Source organism: Lissotriton helveticus, chromosome 3_1 (genome assembly GCF_964261635.1).
Source record: "Lissotriton helveticus chromosome 3_1, aLisHel1.1, whole genome shotgun sequence".
Classification (NCBI taxonomy): Eukaryota; Metazoa; Chordata; class Amphibia; order Caudata; family Salamandridae; genus Lissotriton; species Lissotriton helveticus.
Genome location: NC_136061.1, coordinates 887,268,517 through 887,287,102, shown reverse-complemented (window position 1 = coordinate 887,287,102; position 18,586 = coordinate 887,268,517). Strand labels below are relative to the sequence as shown.

The window sequence follows — 18,586 nt, the reverse complement described above, 5'->3', positions numbered from 1 at the left end:
AGAGATGGTATTGCCCTTGGATGCCATCAGTGCATCCTGCCAGTCATCATCCTCAAGGGAACCCAACCAATTCTCCCAGCAGGTTCTAAGGTGGTTAAAAAGGTGGGTATGCGAGCGCTGTACAAATGTTTTTAAATTCAAATTCAAAAGTGCCTAGTGCATTAATGATTAATTTGTGGTAGATATTTGAGACCCCACCCTTGCTCAATGTACCCATGTGGAGATTGGCATCCAGGGGACTAAACTCCAGTAGAGGGTCAGTCTGAGAAACATGGGATTGAAGGGCATGTCACAGTTGAAGATATTTGTAGAATTGTGTGTTGGCAAGGGCATACATGTCTTGGTATTCATAAAAACATTGCATATATGTCCCCAACTATACATCACTTAATTGCGAAACACCAATAAGGTCCCATACCCTAAACCCTGCAGAGCCACTGTTTCTCACAGCCAGGTACCGTTCCAGAGGGGTGTTTGCTGCATGAGTGCAGAGTGTCAGTGTGTGTGGCATAGGGCGACTCACCAAGTCAGGAGAAAAGTTTTCGCCACCAGGGGAGTGCTGTGTGGGATCAGGAATCCATAGAGCAGGGCCAATATTTAGGGAAATCCTCAGAGAGATAGTTCCAATATGTAGGTGGGATCCGACCAACCCCTATTGAAACAGTCATGTATCACTAAAAGGTGAGAGACTAGCTAGTACAGATATAGATTGGCCATACCTAAGCCGCCATCAGAAGGGGTGCATTGGCAGTGTGTAATGTTGGTGTGTGACCTAGATCCATGCCACAGAAATGAGGTTGCAGCCCTGTCAAGGGCCCCAAACCACCTCTGTGACAGGAAGAGTAGGACTTTCTGAAAATTTGGAGAAATCTCAGTAGGACCATCATTTTGTAAAGGGCTATATGCCTCATAACATTCAAAGGGAGGGATTTCCATTAAGTGAGGTCTATTTTTGCCTTTCATGTCAGGGGCCCAGGATTAAGGGACCAGGTAAGTTCAGTGTGAAGTGCCACCCAGATACCCAGGTATATAAAACTGAGACAATGGATGGGAATATGGTCCTATCAGTCAAAGCAGTCTCGAAATGGGGAGAGGGGTGTCAACACCGATTCAGATGGGTTCTGCCAGAGACCTGAGGACTTCCCAAAGCATTGAAGAAGGTGAAGACAGCATGGCCTGCCTACTGCGACGTCAGCCAGATAAAGAAGAACATCACCGGCATACAAGGTTATGCAATTCTCACTCCATTTCACATATGCGGTTGAGCATCAACACGTATGAGATGAGCCAACGGTTCAATTGTGAAGAGGAGTGGGAACAGGGGACAACCCTGTTTGGTTCCTTTCCCTAGGAAAAAGGTATCGGAGAGAACACTATTGACCCGGACTCACGCTGTGGGGTTGAAGTATAGGGCTTGGACAAGTCTGGAGAAACGGGCTATGACCCCAACCTGGAACAATACTAATCGTAAGTATACCCAGTTCACTGTATCAAAAGCCTTTTCAAAGTCAATAAAAAGTAGAGTTGGGTGAGAGGAGATGACGATGAGCTAGGGCCACAAGTAGGCACCAAAGGCAATGTCTTGTTCTGTATGTTGGCATAAAGCCATATTGGTTGCGATGCATAAGGGTGGGAAGGACCTGTTTGAGATGAGTGGCTAGAATTTTGGTGAGGATCTTGACCTCACTGTTGATGTGGGATATTGGGTGATAATCGGCACTTCCCGCTGAAAGAGGTTAATTTTTTGTGTTCACCATGGTTCTAATGGTATCTACCCCGCGGGGAAAGGTGTCTGTTTGTGCTAATACCTCATAAAGAGCCAGAAGTTGGGGAGTCAGAATGTCATGCAATGTTGTATAGTACTCTGTGTGGAATCTGTCTGGGTCAGAAGTTTTCCTCGGGGTTACTGCTGACAGAGCTGTTCCTATATCCTCAGCCGTGAAGGGCTCGTACAGCATTTAGACCTCAGCCCGGGAGAAGCAGGGAAGGGGGTATGTTGTTTAGGAATTAGAAGGATAAGTCAGTGTCCCCTTGAGGGGATGCCATGTAGAAGCAATGACAATACCAGGCAAAATATGGCACTATCTTTGGAATATTGTGGGAGGTGTTTCCCTGTTCATTAGTGATTTTGGGCACACTTGGGTTTGCCTGCTGACTGGAAGTCAACCAGTATAGTAGTGTCCCGTTTTTGTCCCTCCAACCTGTAAACTCTGGCTGTGGTGGCTCACCATTAGTGTTTGGCAACTTCCAGGGATTTTCTTGTGGAAGAGGCCCAGCCATTGGGCACTTTCCCCATTGTGGGTCTGCCACAAGGTTACCCCCTATATGTAAGGGACGAGCTTCCACTTGGCTATTGTTAAGGGAGTAGGCATGCTCCTGCACACAAATTTGCCCCTTGGCATAGCCCCTTGTGTTCACCTTGCTGGTAGTCCGGAGGGTGGCAACGGTCGCAAAGTTGCCAACATTACTGTGGAAGTATGCCTGCAATTTGGTTCCAAGGGCCTGAGGATACCACGCATTGATCCGCCACATGGGACGAGGACCGTCCCTGGAGGAGTCAAGATGGAGGAGGGAAGGAGCAAGGTTGGATTTGCCTCGGGGGAGAATCCGCACATGAGAGGTGGAGCGAACATAAAGAGCAAGCATGAAGACCAGGTCTATTTATGAGTGGGTGTGATGTGCGGCTGAGGTATGTGTGAATTGGTGGTGCTGAGGGTGCTATAGTCTCCATGCATTACAGAGACCGAGGGCACTGGCCCAGTCAAAGAGGTGATGAGCCCAAGCAAGTTGAGACATGGAAGGAGGGCCGGTAGTATAGGTTTCCAAGACGGGAACTGCAATAAAATTGCCACCAATCAAGGTTACTCCCTGTGGAAGGTTGAGGATGACTTTGGTAAGGTCATAGAGAAATGTGCGCTGAGTTGTTAGTGGGGCAAATACTCCTATTAGGTTGATTGTTTGGCTTTCCAGCATTCCGGTAATTCCAAGGAATTGGCCCTGGGGCTCCTAAATGTTGGAGGAGACAGTTATAGGAATGGAGCGATGCAATAAACTCTCCACACTCTAGTACCTGCACGTGTATGAGTGAAAGATCCTGTCATAATCTTTGCATGCCAAAAAGGGGCAGTTGTTACCTATGAGGTGGATCTTTTGGAGCAGTAGGACCCAGGAAGGTGTCGGTGAGCAAAATTCAGGACTGCAGTGCGCTTCACGTGGTCCAAATGACCATTAACATTCCAGGACTGCACCTTCAGTACTTCATAGCAGGGATAAAAAGTTGGTGTGTTGTCGAGCACTGGGAGCACAGTTTGTTAGGTCGTACCAGGAGAGCAGAATACATGCTTATGTTGTGTGCTGGAAATTCATGTGTCGGGTCATAGAGTATAAGGTGACATGGAAATGTGTGTTTAGATTCATACAAGAAAAAAAATGTGTACAAACAAAACAAATTAATCAGAAAAATTAACATCCTACTGAGTCCCCCTGAAATCCCCTCACCCCAGAAGCATCTGTTGCCCTGAAAGAGAAAACTAAGGTAATAAATAGTCTAGAAAATGGGAACTTAGTGGTAGATCCCTCCTTAATCTGGAATAAGTGGTAGCCATCAAAACAAAACTAGCAATTTTCAATTAATCCTGGATGCAATGTTGTCCTGGAAGAGAACGATTGGTAGAACAGGAGTCACAGGGTGGGGCTCTAAGAGAGGCCTGTGTCTGCAGGGTTTTCGGTGGGCACCGCTGAGGCAGCATCGTGTTGTTCTTCCAGATCCAGTTGGTGGTCTGCTGTGTGGGTGAACTGAAGAGTGTGTGCTGGGGAAGTAGACTGACTACGTGTTTGAGGAGATAATGAGGGTGATTTGGAATGATTGTTGCAGCAAGTTTTCCGGAATTGAGTACGGTATTACTGTGGTTTGGGTGGCAGTGTTGTTCCAGCGGGTTTGGCAGGTTTGGATCCCCACAGAGCCACAACCAGGCAGCCTATGGGGTGTCAAAAAAGTGAGACTGAATTCCAAGTGCCCTGAGCCCTTAACCTCAAGGTAAGAATGACATTGCTGCTGAACCTCCCTAGTGTGAAAGGAGAAACTTGGCATCCCCGCAGCATAGTTCCAGCTGAGAACGGATGCGAGTGATGACTGGTGTGGGAGACGTACCCGGAGCAGTGTTGGGGTCAATTCCCTGTGGTCCCTCTCCACTGCAAACCAGGGGCACAGTTGATCTGGAGCCATCCAATATTTGATCCAGATTTCAAGATATTCATAGACTTGCTGTGGTTTGCTGCCTTCAGGTATACTAATCACACATACATTGTTGCTTCTGGAGTAGTTCTCTGCATCTTCGGCACAGCGGTGCAGTTCCAAAATGCGCATAAGGAGGCCGCCCGCTTGAGTTTTAAGAGTAGTAACATCATCCTCCACTGTGAACAAGCTGGATTCCACCTCCGTGATCCTCGCTGTAGCATTACGGAGGTCTTGACAAAGTAATGCAACGTCTTCCCTCACCTCACTAATCTTGGCTACCACTGCGGCCTGGGAGGACTAAATGGCTTGAAGGATAATAGCAAGGTGTGTGTCTGATGAGGGTTACTTTTCTGCACCAGCAACCCCATTTGGGTTGGTCCCCGTTCCGGTGGTGTATTGGTCCATTCAAGTCTGATAGGTTGCCAGAAGGGCAGATTTGTCTTTTCCCATGTTGACAAAGTGTCGTCACCACTCCACACTTTCACACTGGAGAGCCAACCTGCTTGCAACAGCCCTGCAGCAATACGAGCAGCCAACCCCTGGGCAGCAGAAAGCCTCCTCGCTAGAAGAGGGACTAAATGTGGTCTTAAAGCAATGGGGCTAGCAAAGACTGGTAGACACATTGAGGAGTGAGCACGCAATGCCCACACCAAGTCCAAGTGACATCCGAGGAGTGATTGAATCCAGGCTGAACAATAGCCCCCTGGCCAAGTTGTAGTGTCCAGAGAATAGGGTGCAGTATAGCAGCAGCAGAGCATGGGTACGGAGGTCCACAAGGCACCACAGGGAAGGGGGCAGCAGTTGCAGCAAAGCACTTTACCAGGGACTCAGGATTGGGCCACAAGGAAATAGGTTGCCAGTCTCAGGAGCCCCTGCATAGCCACAGGGACCTGCCCATCTCCTACTCTTAGTGGTAGGATGTAGTAGGAGAATGAAATCCACCAGGTGGGCCAGGAGTCGTAAGAGGGTGAGTCTCCTCAGAAAAACCACCTTGGGGTCAGAATTCAGCCATTTACACGATAGAGCACGTACTTGTGAAGGTGTGTGCAGGCTGGCGGCCACAGATTGGTTGGAGCCCAAGTGGTAGCCTGTTGTTGCTGGCGCTGTTCTGCGGTCACACGGAAGGAGGTAAACAGAGGGGCAGGACACCCATTCAGGGGGCCCAGAGGCTACGTGGCCCAACGTGTGTCACCCAGCAGACGTTCAGTGGGGGTCACTCGTTTCCCAGATGGGATCAACAACCTCAGGTGGGCGAATTCTCTAGTATTACGGGGGGGAGTCATGCTCACATTCATGTTGTGCAGGAACAGGCCATGCCATGACTGAGATCAGGCTCATGGTGTGTGTAGGAGAGCCGGTCGGTGTCACCCAGAGCTGTGGGCATCAAGAAGTCAGCTCAGTGCTCCAGCTAAGAGCAAAGGTCCATATGAAGGTGGCACCAGAAGTAATTATCAGGGCGGTTGAACTGATCAGTACCTACAGTTGGTGTTGGGGCCCGCCAGATGATTCTGGGCCCTTGGGCAGGAAGGCACAGCACTGGTCATGCCGCTCCCCAGCACAGGTGAGGGGCCATTAAAGAAGCCCAGTTGAGCGTGGGGGAAGCATGATGGCCCCTCAAGGGAATCCCCTGCTGCTGCAGCGAGGGCTGGGCAATCTCAGTTTCAGCAGCGCTTTTATCTAATACTGAAGGGCAGCACAGACAGGAAGAGAGCACTCCCATGGGTCACTAGCAGTCAGTTCCAGCCTACGGGAGCCTAGGGACGATGTAGCCCCATATCTCTCCGCCAAGGCACTCCTGGTGCAGGTTGAATCAGCCCCCAATGTCCCACAAGAGAATGCGGGCGGTCCATGATCCAGGACGTGGGAGGGAATCGGTGGGCAGAAGGCATCTTTAAAGGTTGGCTGCAGAGAGGGGGGGGGTGGTGACTCCTAATGGACCCCCTGCATTCCATCTGTGGGCCAGGCAGGTCATCACAGTTCTAGCGGGCTATCAGTCTGGTTCTTAGAGAAGTGCCAGCAAGCTTGGAGCAATCCCGGGAGATCTGCAGCAGTTGCTGCCAGCCCTGGGAGCCTCAACTTGTTGTGGCCCTGGGATCTTCTCATTCAAGCCTGCCAGGACCCCGTGGGATCCAGCCCCAAAACCCCACAAGACGTTGGGTAGGCTACAAGCCGTAGTTTGAGTGGGTCCCGGCCCAGACCATTGGAGGATGCGGGTGAACAGGAAACATTCTCTCCAGGGTTGCTGCAGCTGAAATTGTGTTGAGGTCTGCTCCGATGCTATGGAGCTGTAGGAGCTGAGCAATAATGCTCTCTGGATCTTTTCTATAGGGCAGCCTCTAAGTGGTGCAGGCTGCCAAGTTGGAAAGAATTGTCTCTCCGAAGCCGTGGAGAAACAGGACGGCAGCACACTTCTGCCAGCCGATCTCACAGGAAATAGGTCCAGAGACTCCGTGAGGCAGTCTTGGGGACAAAGGTGATGTTCTGATTACGCCAGTCACATTGAACATGTTGGAGAGCCACTCATCTCATTGACGAACTTTAAGACTTATATCTCACTGAGAAATTACTCTGCAAGGAGGTGGAGATGTAATGTAACTGTATTGTATGCCAGGGGTGCTAGGACCCTGGTGCTAAGAGACAGGCGGAGTACTGGAAAGCAGTTAGGGAACCCGAAAGGGCAGGGCTGAGGGGGGCAGAAAGGTAGGTAATTAAGAACAGGGAAGATGGGCTCAAACTGAACTCCTGTATTCTAGCAAAGAATAAAGGTATATTCACTGCCATCCAGGGTGTCATTTTTGCACTTGTACAATACGACATCAGGGTGGCAACCCTCATTGGAAACATATTGTTCCTCCTGAAACCAAATAGATCAGGTGGACAGAGGGTTTGGCAGATAGGGTACTGTGCCATATTAGGGACAGATGAGCAATTTAGGCAAAGTTCAACTCTTCAACAATGAGAGGGTGGTTAAAATGTCAGAACTTCTGAAAGGGAAGACAGCTATTAGAATAAACTGTAAGAAGGGTGCCAGAATTGGTATCATAAGAAGGTCACTCCACTTTTAATCATTGTTAATTTGATGAAATACTGCGATGCCAGACTAGAAGATACATGAGTAACATGTCAACTCTGTGACTTGGTGATTTTTGTAGGGGGGAAAGAAAAAAAAAGTTGCAGTGTTGCAAACTATATGAAAAAAAAACGAATTCAGAATGTCAAATCAAAGAATTCTTATGTAGTCATATGGACATGTCAACTTATTAGGCATTCACTTAGTTGCAGGGCTATGCCATTCATTTCATGACATTTAATGGTAGATGGGAATTATATAGTGGTACATAGGTTGTTATTCTTGGATTTCAAGGTTGATCTTTGATGTCTTTAGATGCAGAATATCAGGGGATGTACTTCCCAAAGTAGTAATACAAAGTGACCACAGTTTGAAACCTCAAGAGATATAACCTATTACATTGTAAAGATAGGTGGAATTGACAAAATTGAATCTCCTCACATGATAGGTTACTAAGAATGTATGTGGATGTCCTGGTGAATAAGGACAAGCCTTTGCTCACAGTGCTCTTTTTCATTCATGGACTCTTGTATTGCTTTTAAGATTTAACATGGGTGCAGCAGTGATTCTGCATACATAACACATTTTAACAGCTCGAATTTTCAGTAGTGGTAGTTAGCAGCAGATTACTGTGATCAAAAGTTTTTTTCTTATTTTTATGAGCATCGACTTCTGTGGCTATCAATCGATGAAGAGTTCACTTCCAGTTTAAAAGCATTCGTTTTACTTAGTTTTGTAATGTCATGGGTACCAAATAGCAAACCACCGATAGCAGATGCAATGCATTAAAACCATTTGATTGCTGCCCAGGCTTCAATAGGTTTGTGTAAAATATGAGTTCAGAAGCAGGCATTTTAAGATCTTCAATAGGTCTAAATATTTAGCTTGAGCTAACAGTTCATTACAGTGAGTAACGTGTTTATATGTCAGTGTGTTTGCACAATTATTGCCACCCCTTAAAAATAATTTTCTTCTGAGCTGATGTACATATTTATGTTCTAATACTTGCTTTTACCCTCATTTTATGATTTCCTTTGTAGACCACATAGCACGGCCATTCCTCTAATTGAACGCACATTCAACACGTTCCCCTCCTTCAACTCTGTAGGGGAGTGGTTGGAGGCCATCGAGATGGGGAGGTATAAAGACAACTTCACTGCAGCGGGCTACTGCTACCTAGAGTCTGTGGCTAGAATGACGGTCCAGTAAGTAAACATTTTGCACAAAGCATAGCTTTTGTATGATATACTTTTAAAAAGTAGGCTTTTTGTTAACTGCTTCTTTGAGATAAAAACTCTCATGTGTCTTCATATTTGGGATTCTGTTTAATAGTCATTAGGTCATGATTCACTACATGTAACTACAAGTAACTACAAGTCACAGGTTTACACCTAAAATCTTCATAAAGTAATTAATTTCATTGATGGACAAAAATCTATTTATTTACTCATGGAAATCTTTGACAATCATTGATTTCAATGTTTTAATCTAATCCTAAATTTATTTTTTCTGAACAGGAAAAATATTCCTCAATGTGAAGACAGCCTTTTGCCTATATTACTTGAAAATATGTGGATATTTGGGGGGGTACTATTGCATCCAATATGAAAATCAATGCCAAAAGGATGTAACAATACATTTATTTGAGTGAATAACTAGGATCTCAAAAGCATTGCAAATGTTTCTCAATATCCTCAAAGCCACACACATTCCCAAACTCTTGAACACCCATGCCTATCCATCATAGAACAATAGAATCTATTACAAAATCGTATATTTTTTCCAGCCATAAAAGCGAACTGTGGTCTTAAAATTCCTCATACTGTGGAACTGTGGAATGAATTCCAATACTAAATCTAACTTTTTTGTGTGTAAAAGTTTCATTCTACAACGCAAATCCATTTCTTTATTTTCAAACCCTTTTATGATATAATGTGTGTCCTGTATATTATTGTTATAGTTTCACTTAGCATTGCAGGATGTTGATATAAACTACTTGGGCTCATTCCTGTTTTTTAACAACATTTCTATGAAATCATAAATGTGTCATTAATGATACTGAATTGATAAGGAAGACAGGCGGTACATTAGTGATGGTACAATATTTTTCTTACACACCCTATTTACCACTCTATCAATATTCTTTCCCAATTCGGTACCAAATGTTTTATTTCTTCTTCAGTATGAGTGGAATAAAATAAACAAATTCATCTGCATTCTGACCAAACATGTGCATGCTTTGCAGTTCTCACATTTTATACTTTGACTGCCTTTTTCTCCTACTCCATGTACCAGTTCCAGATCTTGGCTGTATGGTAAAAGAAAGAGCAACCCCCAGTACAGCAGCATCTAACTTTTGGGACCTGAAGTAGGCCAGTGCCGTACAAACACAAAATGCGAGTAGGGAAGTAAAGGTGGATCTTCCTCGAAAGACAGATGGGGCTCCATCCTGTCATTGCTTTGAATGGTAGACAGAGATCCATGCAGCAGAATAAAGCTGTGTAATACTAAGCTCCTTGTGTGGCATAGTCATTGGCGGGTACCCGAGCTGGGATGATGCTACAAATGGGTACAAGATAGGGGATAAGTTGCCCAAAGAATGACTGTACTCTCCCAGAGCATTTGCCAAGGTCCAAGCAAACTTCTCGGTCACACCACGTGTGTCGCTGTTGAAGAACAGAATCAACACTTCATGCCCCTGTAAAGCAAGTGAAGACAACAGAAATGCCAAGAATCTACAAGTTGATGGTCGAGAACCTGCTGGTCAAGTCATACAGAAAGGTACTGCGCTGCCACACAAGAGAAAGTTGTACATTATACGGAGAGATACTACAAAAGGTTGTTGTGTATTGATACAGGAAAAGTGCTGGGTGACAGAAGAAGTAAGAAAGAATAATATTATCATTGCACTTACCAGAGCCTCAATAAGTGTACCTCAGTACCAGGAGAGAAGAACAAAGAAGAAGCATGAGCTTTGCTCACTGAGCTGTCCAATACCTGATGTGGCTCACCTCCAAAGTTGCCAGGGCTCCTACATAGACCGAAAAAAAGGTAACTGCTTCCCCAATTGTGACTAACACTACTGAGGCTGGTCTATCGCAAGGCCCTAGCAATAGAACGAATGACCCAGACTCAAATGGTCAGCCAATAGGTGCAGAAAGTGCTCACCCCAATCAAAGCCCGCCACTTCCATTACTAGTTACTATGCTGCCGCCTTTTTGAAACCACCACCAATACCACCTGAAAGCAAAATATTGGAGACTGATGGACTGCATGGATAGAGATATTTGATGATTTCACTGATGCACTTGAAGAGACTGATAACAAAAAGATTATCAAGTATTTCAAAAATATTACTTGTGATGGTGTGAAAGAATAAATAAAGAAATTGCTGTGACAAAAAAATTACATATGGTCAGATTAAAGAAATACTGAATCTCAAATTCAATACAGTACCAAACATTGATTACGAACAAATCATTTTCAGTCAAGAACACCAAAAAGTTGGTGAAACCATTGATGAATTTGTGGAAAACCTTGATACGCTCATCAAGCACAGTAAGTTCAATAAAGTTAATAATGAGGAAGTTATGAGACTTGGAGTTATTGATATATGCTTGTCAGAACCATTCAGACAATGAATGCTGAGAGAAACTCTTAGGCTGAGGCGGGTGTTGATGGCTACCAGAGCTGAGGAGCATGCTGAAAGACAAGCCGCTGGCATGGAGGCCGAGGTGCCCAGAGTGAATCAGTCATGAATATAACAAGTAAGCCAAAGCAAAAGACTGAAGGACACAAAGTTATATCTACACATTAAAAGAAGTTATGTTTTAGATTTGGATTTTCATTTCCACACAAAGATAAATGTCCCGCCATTGGACAGATATGTAAAGGCTGTGAAAAAGAGAACCATTTTGTAACAATTTGTAAATTGCAGGAAAAAGTAAGTGCATGATGGTATGAAAACAAAATGGCTGCCAGAACACTCCAGAGGCAAAGTTTGACCCACCCCGATAAGGCCAAGCAGCATTATCAATTGAGGCAAGTTGACACTGAACAAAGTCGATTGGCATCTAAATCATCATCAAACAGTTAGTCTGCCTCACTATTAAGTAAAAGTGAAAGTGAGGAAGTCGGTTGTGCCATGTCAATGTTTCCCTCAGAGAAACATGTGTATGTCGGATTGGCTGCATGTGAGGAAAAATGTCAGTCAAAGAAAACTCAACATTCCAAAGCACCAAAGTTATACAAACATAGTCCAAAAATGTGAATTACAATATGAATGCTCACCACGAAATAGTATGTCAATTTCCTTCATTGTTTCATGGTTTGGGAAAGCTTAAGACTATGAAAGTAAAGTTACATATTAATGACAATGTCCGTCCTGTTACTCAGTGATATAGACAAATTGTTTTCATTTAAAAGAAGCTGTTGGAAAAGAACTTAAATTGTTAAAGCATGACATTATTGAGCGTTCAGCTGATCTGACGCCATGGGTTTCTCTCATATTGGTAGTGCCCAAAAAGGACACTTAAGGAGCTGTACGCATATGCGTGATACGCATAAAGCAAACAAAGCAATTGAACGAGAACAACATTCAGGACCACACATTGCATACATGCCAACGCAATTAAATGGTGCAAAGGTCTTCAATCGTCTTGATTTAAATAAAGACTATCATCAGCTGGAACTCAGAGAAGATTGCAGGTATATTACAACCTTTTCTAAACGGGGCAAGATGGCGGCCGTGACCATGACTGTGTGAGCAGACTCCTGCCCTTTCCCTGCTTTACCTAGCCCCCTGTTGTAGCGTGTTAGAGAGGAGGAGACTTACCACTTCCAAAAGTGTCCTTACAGCGTCTACATAGGCGCGGATGATTTGGCTGCCCTGGTCCTGGCTTTGGGGAGTCCCGCTCACTTTTCGTCCGGCGGATCGTAAAATTCTCACCGGCAAAGCGGCGATGCCTCCTAAAGCTGTCATCAAGGGTGGAAATACCCCAGGGGCGCCGGCAATTCCTGGGAGTCCCCACAAGGCAGAACATGCAGGGGTTAGTCCTGACCCTGTGGGGGCCCGCTCTGGAAAGGTGGCAGTGGGCGGGTCACCAGGATCGCGCGACACACAGAAAAAGAAGAGCATCTCAACATGCGGGAGGCAGACGGTCCTGCGTTATTTAAAATACAAGCTAGTAAGAATAAGACTGTGCAAGACCCGGCAGCTGGAGATCAACCGAGTGGGAAAGATGCTGCCCCCCCCCGCCGATCCCGGAGGCTCGAAATGAATCAGTAACCGCCATTTCCTCAACAGACAAGCCTCTGTGAAGTAAGTCATCAGGGCAGGTGGATAATGGGGCAGAGCACAGGTCTGACTCTGGAGTGGCCGGGGGATGAGAATCTTGTTGTTGATGGCAGCGGGAATAGTGGGATTCCTCAGTCACTTAGTGTTTCAGGTTCCGCAGGGATGGAGAATCCAGTTCAATTGCAGAAACAAAGCATTGTGGGAAATGGAGTTTCTTTAATCCATGGCCAGCCAAAGGATGTAACTGAAGAGACTTCCAGAGACTCTGTCGGTCTGGAACTCATGTCATTAATATCTAAAGAAGAGGAGTCTGCAGACAATTTCTTTTCCCTATCATACCACTCTAGCCTGTCGGGTGATGGCAGCAATGGCAAAGACTGGGCTGCACAAGAGAGTGACTCCAGCAGTTTGCAGTGGGAGGAGGAAGGCAGTGATATGGCTCAGACAAATACAGTTCGTAAAGGAAAGGAACCAGATTCTTTCCCAGAGCCGGGTGCAGCCGGATCATTCACATGGGATTATTCCTTTTCAACCCGGCTGAATGGTAATGGCATTGAGGCAGTCTCAGGCAAGGTACTGACAACTATCAAGGATAGTAATTTCAATGGCTCTGAAGAAATTATGCTGTCAACAATATATCAGAGCATAATGGCTCATCGTGCAGAAACTAGAGCAGAGAGCTCACGGACACAAGGGGCGTGCCGTAAACTACAGAATTCGATGCGCCGGATGCCAAAGACATGCTCTGATTTTGCAATAAGAATCAGCGAGGCTGAGACGCGGATTGTGCAATTAGAGGATGACCTGGCAGCACAGAAAAACCTGACGGAATCGATTAAAGCTGTGAAAGATGATGCAGTCTGGAAGTTAACGGACTTGGAAAACAGATCGAGGAGGAACAACCTACGGGTCCTGGGCATTCCTGAAGGCAAAGAGGCGGACGATCCCTAGCAGTTTGTGACCGAACTGTTTGAAGAGGCATTTCCTGAGCTACAACAGTAGGATTGGAAAGTGCAAATTCAGATGGCGCGCTTCTTTTTCCTTTTAACCAGCGCAAGAACGCCAGTCAGGCGGATAACAGGTCGCGGGCTATCCTTATTTGCCTGAATAATTTCTTGGCGAGGGAGGCTCTGTATGACTTGGCAAGGCCTAATCGGAAACGAGCTGCGAAAGGCTGTGATTTCTTTATAAGGCCTGACTTCTGTCAGGCCACTGTGGAACAGAGGTGGATTCTGAGACAACTAATATCAGCATTACAGGCAAAGGGGGCACAAGCATTTCTTCTTAACCCTGCCAAATTAAAGGTGGTCTATCAGGGGCAAACCCACTATTTTGTGTCTGAGATTCTAGCCAAGGAATTTCTGCTCTCATTATAAGGTTGTGAGGACTTATATTTCTATGATTTGAGTGCGGGTGTCTTTTCTCCCAGCAAAACCTTTTTTTGTCAGGGTTTAACAGGCAATTAGCGAAACTAGGAAATCAGTTACAGAGTAGACAAGCAAGACTAATAGCCTAGAAGGGGGGGGGATAGTTTAGCAGGGAGGGTGGAGGCCCAGCTCAGCATCACCAGGGACTTTTAGTTCCCATGTCCTATGTGGTGGGTGGCGTGGGGAGTGGGGGAATTCAGGGAAAGAGGGCAAAGGGGGAGGGGTGGTTTGGTGGGTGGGGCTTGGGGTGGTGGTTGTGGTTTAATGTTGTTGTTGTTTTCACTTCTGTATACGTTCTCTCATGAGAATATTTGTTTAATGAAATTGGCAGCTATTGGCACAATGTTGAACCGTGGTTTGCTTTTAATGTCTAGGCCTGATGCAGAATCGGACTCTCTACTAGAATGACAGGTAGAAGGGGAGGAATATCACTGTGCTCATGGAATATCTGTGGATTAAACGACAGAAGAAAAAGTTTTTTTTAGCTAAATGCATACAGCTAATGCAGATAGATATTCTTTGCCTACAGGAAACCCACATTCCTTGCAGCAAAAGTGGTTGGCTGAAGGAATTTGGGTTTGATCTTGTGGCATATACACGACAAAGTACTACTATTAGGGGTGTGGCTGTCCTCGCAAGACGTGGTGTAGGAATATGCCAGAGAGTTAAGGAGTACCAATTTGGGCATTGGGTTATTGTCGAATTCATGATCAATAGTGTCCACTTTACAATGTGTTCCGTATACTGATCTAATATGGATGATCCTGACATGTTAAACTTCTTGAGTATGGAACTTGTGTTGTGGCCGCACCCATTATTTCTTTGCGGGGACTTTAATATTCATTTAGAGAGTAATTTTGATCTGTCAGGTGACTCTCTATATCATGGACGGAAAATTCAGACTTTTAAGGCCTTACGGGGGTTGGTCAAAGAGCATGGGCTAGTCGATCTATGGTATAGACATAAACGGAAGGACATGGTGTACACTTTCTATTCTGCTCTCACAACAAGATGGTCCGTTTGGATTATTTCTTTGTTTCACGTCAAAGAGCAGAAGGAATTAATATCAGTAGATCCCCCAGGATTATTTCAGACCATAATCCTGTCCGGCAGGTTTATGGTGACTCCACACCCCTGGACATTTGAACGCAATTTACTGTTGGATCAGGCTTACTGTGAGCATCTGGCCAAGTAGGTGGTTGAATTCTTTGATTCCAACAGGAATTTGGCTTCAGGTATGATGGTATGGGATGCCTTTAATGTGGCTGTGCGGGGAGGGAACCTTAATTATTCTGACTATCATCACAAGGCACTTAAGAAACAGTTGAGTGGCTGGGCTGAACATCTTAGGCTGGTAGAGGTGCAACCGATGCTGAGGATTCGTGCTGGTCAGAATATCGAGGAATGCCAGCAGTCAATTGCTATCATCAAGGCTAAGATACACCTGCACTTCAGTGAGGAACTTGCACTTAAATAAGTCCAATATAGAGCTGAGGCATATGAATTGGGGGAAAACTCGGGAAGCGTTCTGGCTGAGCAATTACGGCAAAGGGAGGGCTCAAATAGAGTCGATAGAATACAAGATCAGTCTGGTAGAATTTAAGATTCCTCAATAGGGGTCTTGAAAGTGTTTCACCACTTTTACCAACAACTGTATACTGAAGAAGCCATGGATGGAGAAGCGGGAAGCAGGCAGCAGCCTTTAGAGGAGTTTTTTTGAGGATCTTCAAACTTCTAAAGTCACTTTAGACCAAAACACGTCTATGGGGTCCCAGTTACGTGGGAAGAGATAGAGACAGCTCTATCCTCTCTTGCCACTGGTAAGGCTGTGGGCTCGGATGGGATCCCTCTTGAATTCTTTAGAACATTTAGGAATGTCTTAAGAGCAGATTTATTATCCCTATTTCACTCAGCACAAAAGGGTTGCATACCTGAGTCTTGGAAGAAAACTACCATTGTTGTATTTAGAAAGAAAGGGAAACCAGAATTAAATCCTTCATCATACAGACCTATCTCACTCATAAATGCCGATAGTAAGATTTATTCCAAGATCTTAACATCCAGATTAGCTAGCGTCATCAAACCTCTGGTGTCTCTACGACAGCACGGGTTTATCCCAGGGAGGGATACGACATATCACGTCAGGAGAGGTATTTCCCTTCCTGACTGGGCGTGGGCCAAGGGGTCTCCGCTCGAGATGATCCTGTTGGACGCCAAGAAAGCGTTCGACAGGGTCTCCTGGCGGTTCCTCTGGTCCGTTCTCCGCTGGAAGGGAATGGCTAAGGAATTTATTCAGGCAATCCAGGCCCTATATGTGTCACCGAGGGCGGGGGTTCGGATCTCAGGACAGGAGTCCGATGTGATTAGTATTAGCGGGGGCACTAGGCAGGGCTGCCCCTGTTCTCTCCTTTTGTTCTCGTTATATATCAACCCCTTTCTGCAGAAACTCGAAAAATGTTTTTACAGCTGATTGTGAATGAATTCAGTTATAGCATTGACTATTGATTTTCAGAGCTACACAAAAGTTCTCTCCCAAGTATGTTGTTCATTGACTGATGCAGGCTTGACAATAAATGCAGGCAAGGTGAGTTCCACAAGACAAAGTTAACATTCTTTGGCCGCATCTTTTAAGATGGAGGTATGGCACTGGATCCTGCCAAAGTACAAGCCTTGTCACATGCTGATCCCCACAAGATGTTTCTCTAATACATTCATTTCTTGGCATGGCCAGTGACTGCTCAAGATACATACAAGACTTTGCTACCATAAGTGTTTCTTATAAGAGTTAACAAAGAAAAACGTTTCATTCAAGTGGTCACAAGAATGTGAGAGAGGTTTCAATGAAAATCAAACAAGACATTGAAACTGCTGCTAAAGTGGCCTATTTCAATCCAAAGCTTAATACAGAGGTTGTTGTTGATGCTAGCCCAGTCAGGTTAAGCCCTATCCTGGCACAGCACAGCAGACACCCCATCCTCAAAGGCATGTTGTGGAATATGCCAGTAGATGTTTGTCCCAGACAGAAGGTGCTTACTCACAACCTGAGAAAGAAAGTTTGGCCGTGCTATGGGCTTGTGAACATTTCCATAAATTCCTTTATGGAAAGCCTTTTACGCTGATAACTGATCATCAAGCTTTATTGACTATCTTTGGCAATCCAAAAGCCAATATGCCTCCTTGCATCGAACGATGGAGACTACGATTGCAATCGTATGATTATACTACTAATGTTCCAGAGTTCATATTCAAGTTCAAGGTACTCGTTCCAAGACGGCTGAAGCCTACATTAATTTAATTGGAAAGTCAAATATGCCAGCTGCCATATTGTTAGTCCAAATCACCACTGCAATGAGCTATGATAGTGACGTGCTCAAGTTGGAAGATATTATTACACATCAGTCATTGAACTGACATGCTCGACCTCTCACCAGTGATGGTGAATACCAAAATTACAAAAAAAATTAGGTTGAACACTCAGGAAGGAGTTATACTGTGAGGGTCAAGAATCCTAATTCCAGAGAGTTTGAGACAGAAAATAATTGAAGTGCCTCATGAGGGACATCATGGTATTGTTGACACCTAGAGAGCTCTCCGAGATTGAGTTTAGTTTCCATATTTAGAAGAGAGGGTGAAAGGGAACTTAAGACCTGTCATCTATGTAGCTGCCTTTCTATAAACAATCCTCCACAGTACTCCGTAAGAGTGCATGGGAGAGAATAGCCATTGGTTTGTTTGGTCCACTTGATAATGAATATCATCTGATGATAATTGTGGCTAAGTACTCCCGTTTTCCATTAATAGGGGATCTCTCATCCACAAATCATGAGCAAGTCATTTACAGACTCGATGGCATTTTTGTAATATGGGGCGCTCAAGCGCCTTTGAAGTTTGCAAATGGCCCTCCGTTCAACAGTTGAGAATTCAAGGATCTCCTAGAGCATCTGAACATAAAGCATCAAAAGAGTACATCTTTGTGGATGCAGGCCATTGGACTTGTTGAGTTTTTTATGAGTAAGCTAAATAAAGCAGTACAGCGTGCCACTCTTGAGAGGCTCATTTTAAAAACTGTTATTAATTCCACCCTACAAGCATATCGTTCAGCACCTCACTCGCCCACAAGCGAAAGTCCTGCAACTTTGATGTTCAAGAGAGCAATGAAAACCAAGTTACCTTAATGGACCGACAAAAGATAAGGAAGTGAGAATACAACGCAGATAAAGGACTTGGTTTACAAGAAAAAGATGAAAGCCTATCCCAACAAGAGGCGACATGCAAAGAACATTGAGTTTAAGACAGAAGATCTAGTGATCGCTCACCAACCCCGAAGTAGAAAATCTTATGCTCTACATGATGCAGCACCTTTCCACATTGTGTCCACCAAGGGACATATGGTGACTGCCTAGTGTCCTGGGACGTCTGTTACCTAAGACTTGTCTCACTTCGACATTTGATTCCTTGGTCTCCTGATCAAGATGGTGAAAGAAAGACCAAACCTGAAAACTCAGTGACTGCTGCAGCTTCTTCACCCAGCAAGGAGTGTGGCCTATAGCTCTTCA

The 18,586-nt window shown here is 45.0% G+C and overlaps 1 protein-coding gene across 4 annotated transcripts in view; it reads left to right on the top strand.

Moving 5' to 3' along the window:
• The window catches only part of EPHA10 (EPH receptor A10), a 1,640,855-nt gene that overhangs the window by 1,604,434 nt on the left and 17,835 nt on the right, over positions 1 to 18,586 (top strand). For all 4 annotated transcript variants that reach the window (XM_078681220.1, XM_078681221.1, XM_078681224.1 and 1 more), the window contains one exon: positions 8,348 to 8,512. In XM_078681220.1, coding sequence (XP_078537346.1) covers positions 8,348 to 8,512 — 165 coding nt within the window. The remainder of the gene's footprint in view (positions 1 to 8,347; positions 8,513 to 18,586) is intronic.